Source organism: Gossypium hirsutum, chromosome D05 (genome assembly GCF_007990345.1).
Source record: "Gossypium hirsutum isolate 1008001.06 chromosome D05, Gossypium_hirsutum_v2.1, whole genome shotgun sequence".
Classification (NCBI taxonomy): Eukaryota; Viridiplantae; Streptophyta; class Magnoliopsida; order Malvales; family Malvaceae; genus Gossypium; species Gossypium hirsutum.
Genome location: NC_053441.1, coordinates 569,379 through 580,842, shown reverse-complemented (window position 1 = coordinate 580,842; position 11,464 = coordinate 569,379). Strand labels below are relative to the sequence as shown.

At 31.0% G+C, this 11,464-nt stretch overlaps 2 protein-coding genes across 2 annotated transcripts; one reads left to right on the top strand and one right to left on the bottom strand.

The window, feature by feature from the left end:
* Positions 1-1,413: 1,413 nt before the first annotated feature.
* On the top strand, positions 1,414-3,296 carry LOC121217411 (CASP-like protein XL3). Its single transcript, XM_041092982.1, has 3 exons — positions 1,414-1,954; positions 2,036-2,165; positions 3,024-3,296. The coding sequence occupies exons 1-3, from the start codon at positions 1,800-1,802 to the stop codon at positions 3,270-3,272; spliced, it is 534 nt and encodes a 177-aa protein (XP_040948916.1). The 5' UTR covers positions 1,414-1,799; the 3' UTR covers positions 3,273-3,296.
* A 3,057-nt stretch (positions 3,297-6,353) lies between these two features.
* Positions 6,354-11,242, bottom strand: LOC107907481 (4-coumarate--CoA ligase 2). Its single transcript, XM_016834877.2, has 5 exons — positions 9,887-11,242; positions 8,653-8,851; positions 7,061-7,274; positions 6,866-6,968; positions 6,354-6,752 (listed from the first exon to the last, which is right to left on the bottom strand). Exons 1-5 carry the CDS (start codon positions 10,880-10,882, stop codon positions 6,642-6,644), a joined length of 1,623 nt encoding a protein of 540 aa, XP_016690366.1. The 5' UTR covers positions 10,883-11,242; the 3' UTR covers positions 6,354-6,641.
* Between the last annotated feature and the right edge of the window lie 222 nt (positions 11,243-11,464).

Genomic DNA, 11,464 nt, shown 5'->3' with positions numbered 1-11,464 from the left:
AAATTTTACTTTTATTCAATTTAGTCTCTAAGCCCAAATCATGCAAATTAACCATTTTTAATGCAAACCCATGCTATCAGAATATTCATGACATTCAATACAACCCAATTTTGCAATAATTTCACAACAAAACCTTGTATTTTTACTATTTCAACAAATTAATCCCTAATCAAAAAATTCATCAAAATTACTTAATAAAATACTTTTAAATATCAACCAACATCTCAAATTCATCATTTAATAACTAAAATCATATAGATTTATTAATGGAAACATTAAAAATCATTAACAAAATAAAAAACTAGAGTAAGATTTAGTTGGACCTAATTGTAACAATCTCAAAAACATAAAAATTACAAGAAACGAGTAAGAATTGAACTCACATGAAGAAAAATTGAAGAACTAGCTCAAGGAGCTCTCCCATGTCTATTTTTGAATCGAAAATTGGGAGAAGAATAAAAAATTGCCTAGAAACTTTCTAATTTCACTTTTATTTTATTTTAATTACAATTTTGCCAGCTTTATTTTATTATTTTTTCCATGTTATGCCGCATCATCTTTTCATTTAGGCATAATTTCTATTTAGGTCCTTCTTTATTTATTAATCAAGCCATTTAGTCACTTTATTATTATAATTAGCAAGTTTTGCACCTTTTTCAGTTTAGTCCTTTTTAATTAATTAACTGTCGAAACGTTAAAAATTTTCAATGAAACTTCAATAATACCTTAATGAAACTTCATAAATATTTATAAAAATATTTACGGCTCGGTTTATAGAAACGAGGTCCCGATACCTCATTTTCTAAAACATCTTGAACTAGGGTTTTATCACTTGAATCTAATAATTCATTATAAGACATAAATTACTAATTCAAAATTGTTTTTTAAATCATATTTGACTCATAAATATTAAATAATAAAATTTACGAGCTTACTCGTTGAATTTGGTGGCCTCGAACCACTGTTTCTGACATCACTGAAAATCTAGCTGTTACATATAAAATATATTTTTATTATACAATTACATATTTATTATTTGATTTTATGAATAAAATAGTTATTAATTAAAAATATGAATTAAAAATAAAAAAAATTGAAAACAATATATTTATTAATTAAAAATAAGAAACCTTTAAACTTGAAGATAAAACTACTAACATTTAACCATCTAACAAAAAATTTTGATTATATTAAAAAAGTTAGAAAATGCAACTTAAAGGGAAAGTATGTCCGGCTGGTCACGCTTTTCCACTATTTCTTCAAAAAATGACTTATTTCCTTAAATTAAAAAAAATTAAATTATTTAACCAATAAACTCTTCTTCTTCTTCTTTTTTGGCATATATGATTTATTTAGCCATCTTTTTCTAACACACTTTATGTATATATATATCTAATAATAAAAATTAATTTTACCAATAATCTTTTAATCTAGCGATAAGAGTATTATGTTGTAGAGATAATAAATTTCATTTATCTAATTTAAATTTAAAATATAATTAAAAATATTGAATTATTTATCATTGCATCCCATAAAAAAATAAATCTCATAACATCCTCTTAAATGAAGGGTAATCAAAGCTGGTGACAATTAACTAGACAGATGAGAAATTGGAAAAGTATGAATCCTTTAATAGGAATCTCCCTCAATGTCTAGGTAGCACTTATTTTATATATAAGCCGTAGAGAACTCCAACACCACAAGTTTGCTTTTCTCCCATTACTTGGTTTGGCCACTTTGATGGTAAAAAAGAAAAAAGAGGCAGAAATTTAGAGAAGTTGATTCAAACAGAAAGGGTGATGGAACTGAGCATTCAGAAAACAGAAGCCTTGATTAGGCTGAGTACGATAGTGATGCTGGTTTTAACAGCTTGTTTAATTGGGTTGGATTCTCAAACAAAGGTCATCTTCTACGTTCAAAAGAAAGCTTCTTTCAAGGATTTGCGTGCTCTTGTGTAAGATTTTAGTATCGTTTAATTACCCCCAACCATCCATTTTATCTATATATTGTATTACTTAACTCAGTTTTTTTACAGTGGATTGCTGTATGTCACATCATTGGCTGCTGCTTATAATCTACTTCAACTATGCTGTTCTTCATTTTACAAAGGAACCTCGCTGCAATCTTACGCATATCTAGCTTGGCTTCGTTATATTTTGGATCAGGTATGCATTTACTTATAGGAATATTAAAAAGAAAATGAAAACCATAATTAGATTGTTATCAGGGTCAGGGTTACAATTTACAATGGGTTCATTCCTAGTTAAAGGATTATTATTTTTGTTAATTTCAAATTTAAAGACGAAGAAATATAACTGCTTGGATGCAATTTTTTTTATATAATTATTAAATTATTCAAAATGCTCCTTTAATTAAAAGAGAAGATGTAACACCAAAACTAGCGTGAGACTTAATTAAGCTGAGATGTAAATTTTTTGTTTTATTGGCTACAGATGAAATCACATTTATTAGGCGCAATTGCATTAAATTCCATAAATGATACAGGACCACAATGTTGGTTGATTATAATAAATACAACAGTCTAGTCCAATATCCTCGTAAATCATTATTATTATTGACAAAAGATATTACGCATCTAAAAGTGAGAGTGAAACACTTCGAGTTGTAATATTATTTATTTTCTAAAAAATTAATTTAAGTTTAAATTTGAAACTTAGTAAAATTTTTAAATTTTTGAAGAGTTTAATGAAGATTTTTTTAAAAAAATTTTGAAGTCTAATTAAAATTTTAATTTTTGTAAAGAATAATGAAAATTTTTTAACCTAACTAAATTTTTCTAAAAATATAAAAAAATCAAAATATTTTTAAAATTTTGGAGAGCCTTGGCCTCTCAGCCCTCATAACAGTTCACTCATAATTGTATTAAAAAAATAGAATAAAACAGCGAAATAAAAATATTTTCATTAATCGAAACTTGAGCTCTGTTTATATTGTTCAGTAATTAAAAAAAAAATTTCCCGTCCTACGCATCTCATTTATCTGTTTTGGATTGCTTTTGTTAGGCAGTAGTGTACGCAGTGTTTGCGGGAAACCTAGCGGCAATGGAGCATTCATTTTTGGTATTAACCGGAGAAGAGAACTTCCAATGGCTCAAGTGGTGCAATAAATATACTCGATTCTGCACCCAAATCGGAGGATCCTTGCTCTGCGGCTTCGTTGCAAGCTTACTAATGTTTTCCATCGCTTCCATCTCCGCATTCAACTTGTTCAGGCTTTATTCCCCCACCAAGTTCATGCACTTGAAACTCTAATCGTAAATTATGGTTAATGTGGTATTGAAAATTTTTTAACTTCATAATTTGATTGATATTTTGCCATATAATTTAAAATTTTTAAAAATAAACTATTTGTGTTAAAAATTTTCATGCCAAATAATTACTTATGTTAATATTATTATTTATAAAAGAAATGAAAAAGTAACAAAAAAAAATGTAGCATTGGATTTTTATTATTAATAGATTGTCTACGTAATAGTATTTGTTCATAGAAGCTTAAGTTGTCGGTTTTTTTTTTTTGAGTAAAATCCCTGGATTCCATTACTCGTAGGTCGTACATCAATTCCCAAAAACATCACAGCAGTCAAAAGCAGTAAATACATCAAACCAAATAAAAGCGCAATAAATAAAGCAGGAAAATTAGCAAAAAAAAACCCTGAAAACATCCCATTAAAACAAAAAGACACAAAACCCAAATGAAACGTCTTTATAGAGTCACGGGGCTAGATCTTTCGTCTTGCGATCCGTGCGGTCTTAAGTAATCCGTTCGTCCAAATTCGCCTAAGTCAGCCTTTACTCAAGTGAGGATTCCTTAAGAACTCCTCCAATGCACCAAGTTGAAGAGCGGAAGCGATTTATGCCAAAAGAAGCTACAAAGAACAACAGAAAGCCACAGAAAATAATACACACAAGGTGTTTGAATAAATGCTCTCTTTCAGGATTCTATTACTCTTAAGAATACAATATACAATGGAATGAGTACAAATGAGGGGGAGGTTCTCTATTTATAATTGAGCTCCCCCAAAACTAACAGTCAAGATACATTTACATCGACGGACGAGATTAACCATATCCCTTAATTTTAGAGATTTATAAGATATGCCATAGCAAATCTAATCTAATCTTTACAAGATATGGTTCCCTCAACCTTCTAAGCTTGAAAACCCTAACTATGACTTCCCCTTTGCTATATTCAGCCACCATGGAGAAGATGAGCACATTTTGCCATCCTCTTTTCCCTTTTTATTTCTTTTTATTAATAAATTACTAAATTGTCTCAAACTTAAAAATTTCCTATTTCACTTATCTCATATCCATTTTTGTCCATAACTTAACCAATGGTCTAATTATCATATAAAGACCTCCATTTTAAAATTTTATAACAATTGGACACCTCTAACATGTAGAACTTAACTTTTATACTTTTTACAATTTATTCCTTTTTACTAAATTGAGTGCCCAAACGTCAAAATTTTCGAACGAAATTTTCACAAAATCATTTCGTGAAATTATATATCATAAAAATATAATAAAAATAAATTTTCCTTCGTCGAATTTGTGGTCCCGAAACAACGAGAGCTCTACGAAATACTTTAATGTTGCTCGACTCGATGCTGATTCTGCATCCTTTCAAGTCTAAAATACTCAAGGAGATGAGATTCTTTCGTAAATCAAGTACATACTTGACATCTGAGAGTGTCCTAATCGTCCCATTGTGTATCCTAATTTTAACAGTACCAATATTAATTACCTTACTAGATAAATTGTTTCCTATGAGCAAAACTCCACCTTCAACCGAAAGTGTATGTGGAGAATCATTCTCTATTGGGACATATGTGGAAAGAACATCTCGAATCTAGGATCCACTCGGACGTGAGCTTGGAGTTGTCACTCATTGACACTAACAAGAAATCATCACCACTTTTATTGGCCAAATTAGCACCACCTACATCTTCCTCTTTACTCTCAACAGCTTTTTTATTTCGCAGTTTATAACAATCTACTTTGACGTGACCTAACTTTTTACAATAGTGACACATTTTGTCTCGTTTCTTTGATGCTACCAAAATGGAAGCTTGCCTATCTGCCTTGCTATCCAAACCAAACTCATTGTCGAGTTTGTCTCTACTCAACAAATGACTCTTCACATTTCGAACAAGAGTTTGTCTCTGCCATAAATCAGGGTCTCCTTGAAAGTCTTGTATAAATGGGGTAAAGAGCACAATAATAGCATAGCCTGATCTTCATCGTCAATACGAACCTCAACGTTCTTTAAATCATTTAAAAGAGTAATGAATTGATTGATGTGATCTCTAAGAAGCTCACATTCGTTCATGCGAAACGTAAATAGATGTTGTTTCAACACTAAATGGTTAGCCAGAGACTTAGTCGCATAAAGAGTTTCTAACTGTTTCCACAATGCAGATGATGTCTTCTCCATCAATACCTCCTACAATACCGTATTCGCGAGGCACAACTGGATTACAGAAAGGCCTTTTCATCAAGCTCTTCCCATTCTGTTTGATTTAGATTCTCAGGTTTTTCCCGGTAACAACCTTTTTCAAGCCGGTTTGAACTAGAATTATCATCATCCGAACTTACCACAGATTGAAATTTGTCTCACCATCGAACTTCTAAATTTCAAACCTTGCTGCTGTCATCTCTGAATTGGCTGATCTATGAAAATTAAACTAGCTCTGATACCACTTGTTGAGGATCGACCCGATTAAGCAATAAGTAAAAAAATAGCGGAATAAATTGAGAAATTGAACACACAAATTTAACGTGGAAAAATCCCTCCAAAGAGGATAAAAAAACCACGGGTAAAGATAATTTTACTATAATGGCAAAAGAACGAAGAGTACAAAAGATGAAGATAAAAATTAAATCCCGAAAACAAAGAACCCTCAAAACGTAAACACAAAATTCTCTAAATGTGTTATAAGTTCTAATCTCTAATGAGTGTATTTTCTAAGGTTGTAAAAGAGTTTATTTACAGGCTAAATTCATAGGTCAAATAATAATAAAATAATCTAGATTAATTAGAGTTTGATTGAAACAAATAAATAGAGTCTAACTGAAAGATTATTTCTCAAATTTGACTGAAATAGAAGTCATACTCAACAGGCATCTTTTTAACTTTTCAACAATATATTAATTTCTTCTCAAATGGACTTAAATGAAAGCGAAGAAAGGTGTTTCCTCTTTGCCACTGCATTTTAAACCAATGATTGGAGCACATAGTTGGTATGGGATTATTTCAAACCTAAAAAGATACAAATTTAGAAATAGAAAAAACCAAAAACAAAGGGAATAAAACTATAGAAAACAAATATATAAAGCACAACAAATGTTTGAGTTTCAACTTTGTCAAACAATGAAACACATGTTGTACAACATTGGTTTTTTTCGAGTTTGTTCACAAAATAATACAAATTTTACATTGAAAGCCCAAATGCTGTAACATTTTTCTCTGATCCTCCATTCTTGGTTCCCCAAAAGTGAGAAATTCAATTCTTTGGCATTAAAAGATCTCCAGCGCCCAACACATTTTGTTCCCAGGTTGATGGAGGAAAAAGAGAAAAAAAAAGAACAACAAATCCACATCTGTATTGATAGCATTTTCTAGATGGTAGCGAGCTTTGCTCTTAGATCTTTCCGCAATACCTTACCTGAAGGAGATTTAGGGATTGCATCCGTGAAGAAAACCCGGCCAAGCCTCTTGTAAAACACAACCTGCAATAATAATAGTAATAAGCCAACCATTGGATCAATAGTTTTTGATAACTTAATCATAAGTTTTTGAGATAATTAGTTGAGCAGCAATTAAACAAGTTATTAAGATTTACCTGTTTTGAGATGAATTGCTTAATGTCATCCTCAGTGATCTTAGAACCATTGGATCTCACAACGAAAGCAACTGGAACCTCTCCAGCAGCTTCATCTTTCATACTGAAATGCATATATGGAATTGCATGTCTTACAGTTGTCGTTTGCTAATGCAGAAATTTAAACATGGTTTGGTTATGTCGAAGTAGACTTACGGTACAACAGTAGCATCGGAGATGTTGGGATGGGCAATTAACATTGCTTCCAGCTCAGCAGGTGCGACTTGGAACCCTTTGTATTTGATCAGTTCCTTCAATCGATCGACAATGAAAAGCTCATCATCGTCGTCAATGTAGCCAATGTCGCCGGTGTGCAACCATCCATCTTTGTCTATGGTTACCTTTGTGGCTTCCGTATCATTAAGATAACCTGAAATAATATTCATGCGTAAATGTCATAGGTGAATTTTTCTCATATTTTGATTCGAGTTTATGCTTTAAAATAAATTTTTTTTATGCATTTTTAAATATTTTTTAAAAAGTTTTAAAATGATTTTAATTTTTTTAAAACTATTTTATTTTATGCTCAAAAATAAAAATTATTTTTAAATACAACATAAAAATAATTTATTAAAAGTTTTATTCATTTTAAAAGTTTCAAAACTTTGAAGTGTTATTTTTAAAACAATTTTACAAGCTTTGAAGGTTAGAAATATTGTTAATAAAAGGTTTTAAACAACTACATAAAATTATCTTTATCAAAATTTAAATAAATTATACAAGTTTTATGATTGTGACTATAATTTTGTTTAATGAATTGTAGAGTTTGGTTGGCAATTTCAAAGGTTATTATTTGCAACATTGTGGTAAGGCTTCGACTTTTGGGTCACCAAGACATGCATCCCACCAACCAAAGGATTGCTTTATACAATTCTCTCACTCCAGCTATTATACCCAAACAATGAGACAAATGTTGGCCCATTAAAACTTTCCACACCTACTATCTTCGGAATCAATCAAACAATATATATATATTTCTAAACTTTTCCTCTTTCAATTTAATCAATCTAAAAATTCATTGATTAATAAATGATTTAATGATTAATTGATATCTAAATTTGATACTTTTTTCTAATATATTATTTATATTATTTTTTGGCCCAATATAATATTTATATTTGATAAAAGTTAACGTCGTTACTTTTAGATATCAATATAAACTTTGTAGTATTTAATTCATGTTTTAAGGAAAATTTGATGAAATTTAATTTCTACTATTATTATGTTTGAATTTTTTTTATTTTGTGTTTAACTTGTCAAATACAATTTGGACATGATTTAATCCAGATTATAGTATTAAATTTATTAAAGCTAATTACTAATATTATTAGCTAATATTGATTTTTATCAAATCAACTTTAAAGCTCAAAACACTAAAAAGTTAATAGAGTCACTTTTAGATACCAAAATATATAACTTTTATAAAATATAAGGACCAGATTAGATAAAAAATTAACACAAGTACCATATTAAAAAAGTGTCAAACTTAAGTACCAAATTATGTATTAAGCTTAAATTAATCTAAAAACATATCAACTTTATTATTCTATTTAAATATATATTTTTTAGAAGTTAAAATAAAATTTTAAAATCTAAATAAAATCCCATCTTTTGATTTATTTTAAAGGTTTTATTTTAGGTATATATATATTGAGAAATCGGTATACTTTTTTGTGATATACTTAAATATTTATTAGAAGGAATAGAGGTTAGGGGTTGACACTAATTAAGATTTAAAAATTGTATACCTTTCATAATCTGGGTGCCCCGAATGCAAATTTCCCCCGATTGGTTTTGTGGAAGCGACGCCCCAGTGTGAGGATCCACGATCTTCATCTCCGCGTTCCGTACGACTGTGCCGCACGCACCGGATTTTGTCTCCCGGGGTTCCTTCGCAAAAGCCAAGTTCATAGCCAGCACTGGCCCTGCCTCAGTCATGCCATACCCCTGCACTCAATTGATTGCACCGCCACAAACACATAAAAACATTACCCAATTGCATATTAATCGGAGAGACATGCACATTAATTGGAGACCCATCGATTTTTCTCTTTGTTGGGTGGTGCTGGATTAATTGAATCAAACTTATCATGTTTTTGCATTTAATTCAACTTTATGGTAGAAAACAACAACAATAAAATTCATTGCATCTCCTCCATTTATTAAAGGCAAGTACTAGACGTGGCAGAGCCAATACCATATACATATAAAATAATGTCAATTAGTTGTACCAAAACAAAATAGAAATAATGTAAATTGGTAAGAAAATTTTCCAAAATATGCATCTTGACACTTAAGTTTTTTGTCATATAAGAAATAAAAATGAAAAAAGTTGCCATCATAAATTCATTCCAGTCCTTCAAGGTCCCACCAAAACAACTAGAATGCTAGTTATCAATGCTTTGCCGGTTTTAATTGCTTGTTGTTATGATTTATTGTGGAATTTATTATATTACAAGTCAGACTTCCTTCATGATAAATTAGATTTTGTATTATACATTAAAATGTAAATGTAACTGTAAATTTTTCTTTTTTCTTTTTAAATTTTATTCATTTTTATTATTAAAAATTAACATAGCTAATAAAATAACCATACAATTACATTCGATGTATTACATGTAGGACTTTGTGCTAATACACATGAATCAATTTTTAATAATAAAAATTTATAAAACTTTTAACAAAAATATTAATTTACTCTTTAATCTAATATACGAAAAATAATTTCTATTTGTTAATAAATAAAATAAAATATAGCAGAACTTTTAATATAATAAATTTCAAAATACTTTTAACTATTTTTATTTCATAGGTTTGTCGTTGCACATGAAAACCCAATCTACAACTCTCAAAACATAAACCTCAGCAGACCAGAGCGTGTTATTGTTAATCTATCATCAGTGTATGTCTTCTTTTTTCTAAGAATAATCTGTATTAATTAAATAAACATATTATTTATCAAACCGAGTCAATTCATCGTACCTGTCCTAATTTTGCATTTGGAAGCCTATCTCTAACAGCATCCTCTAGCTCCTTCCCCATCGGTGCACCACCGGACATCACCATCCGAATAGAGGAAAGGTCATATTTATCAATGACCGGAGACTTAGAGACGGCCAAAACGATCGGCGGCACGAATGGGGCAATGGTTACCTTGTATTTCTCGACAAGCTCCATCAATGTCACGATCTCAAACTTCTGCATAATCAAAATTGCAGCTCCTACTCTCAAAGAACAAAGCAACACCGAATTGAGTGAATATATGTGAAACAAAGGCAACACACAGAGAATCACATCTTTCTCGTGGAAATAAAGATTGGGATTCTCTCCATCAACTTGTTGAGCAATGCTCGTTACGAGACTTTTATGAGTCAACATCACTCCTTTAGGTAATCCCGTTGTTCCCGATGAGTAAGGAAGGGCTACAACGTCGTCGGAGTTGATTTTAACGGCCGGGATTTCGTCTTCGTTAGCTTCAGTCAATTCCGAGAAATGTAAACAGCCTTCCGGTGGTGCATCTATCGTTACGATCTTGATGTCGTTGTCTTTAGCGAAACTCTTCACTTTCTCCGCATAAACTGCTTGAGTTATAAGCAGTTTAGTCTTCGACGCCGTCGCCTGTTTCGCAATCTCTGCCGGAGTGTAAAAGGGATTAGCGGTGGTACTGATAGCTCCACGGAACGATGCACCGAGGAAAGCAAAGATAAATTCCGGTGAGTTTTGAAGCAGAAGCATGATGACATCTCCTTGTTGGATACCCAAATTGTTGAGACCAGTAGCCACTTTACGAGCAGTGAGATGAACTTCGGCATAAGTATATATCTTACCAGTAGGACCATTGATTAAACAAGGACGATCTTTAAACTGGGAAACATTCTCAAAGCAGTATGTATGTAAAGGGAGGTGATTTGGGATGTAAATATCAGGGAGGGTGGAGCGAAAGATGAACTCAACATGCTGGTGTTGATCGGCCTCCATTAATGGCGAAATTTAGAGAAAATAACCGAAGGGTGAGAACTGCGAAAGGCAAAAGAAGAAGGTGAGTGTTTGGTTTTGTTTTTGGCTGGTCTGGTCTGGTTGGTTTATGGTTTGGTTGAGGGAAATAAACAAGTAGGTAATGGTAGAGGAGCCGCCCTCATCGCCAATTTAAAACAAAGTCCCAAATATGTATATTCATTTGGGCAACAAGTCATATGTATTAGTTCATTGCTTTATGTATTGATTTAGACATTTGGACGTTGGCTATGTTGTTGAATCCTTCACCAAACCTTAATTATTGGAAATTAATTAACGTGTATTATGTATATTATCTGGAAAAGTAAATACAACTTTTTTTTTTGTTAAAAAAAATTAGTACATGCTAATAAAGCTAAAGCCCGCTATTTAAATTGAATTGTCTATATCATTTTTCAGAAGTCTTCGTACATGTCACGATGAATCAATTAGTCATTTCATCTCATGCCGTTTTTGCTAAGCAATCAACAACCTTATTAAAGTAAACACATTTTCTATAACAAACCAATCATACATCCTAATATTTTTGAGAGAGAATGAGATATC

Excerpts from the sequence above, each read along its gene's own strand:
- LOC121217411 (XM_041092982.1), top strand. The coding sequence starts at position 1,800 with ATGGAACTGAGCATTCAGAAAACAGAAGCCTTGATTAGGCTGAGTACG. Across the intron at positions 1,955-2,035 it reads AAGGATTTGCGTGCTCTTGT|TGGATTGCTGTATGTCACAT; the intron begins GTAAGATTTTAG and ends GTTTTTTTACAG. Across the intron at positions 2,166-3,023 it reads TTCGTTATATTTTGGATCAG|GCAGTAGTGTACGCAGTGTT; the intron begins GTATGCATTTAC and ends TGCTTTTGTTAG.
- LOC107907481 (XM_016834877.2), bottom strand. The coding sequence starts at position 10,882 with ATGGAGGCCGATCAACACCAGCATGTTGAGTTCATCTTTCGCTCCACC. Across the intron at positions 7,275-8,652 it reads GGGCACCCAGATTATGAAAG|GTTATCTTAATGATACGGAA; the intron begins GTATACAATTTT and ends ATATTATTTCAG. Across the intron at positions 6,969-7,060 it reads TCCGATGCTACTGTTGTACC|TATGAAAGATGAAGCTGCTG; the intron begins GTAAGTCTACTT and ends TATGCATTTCAG.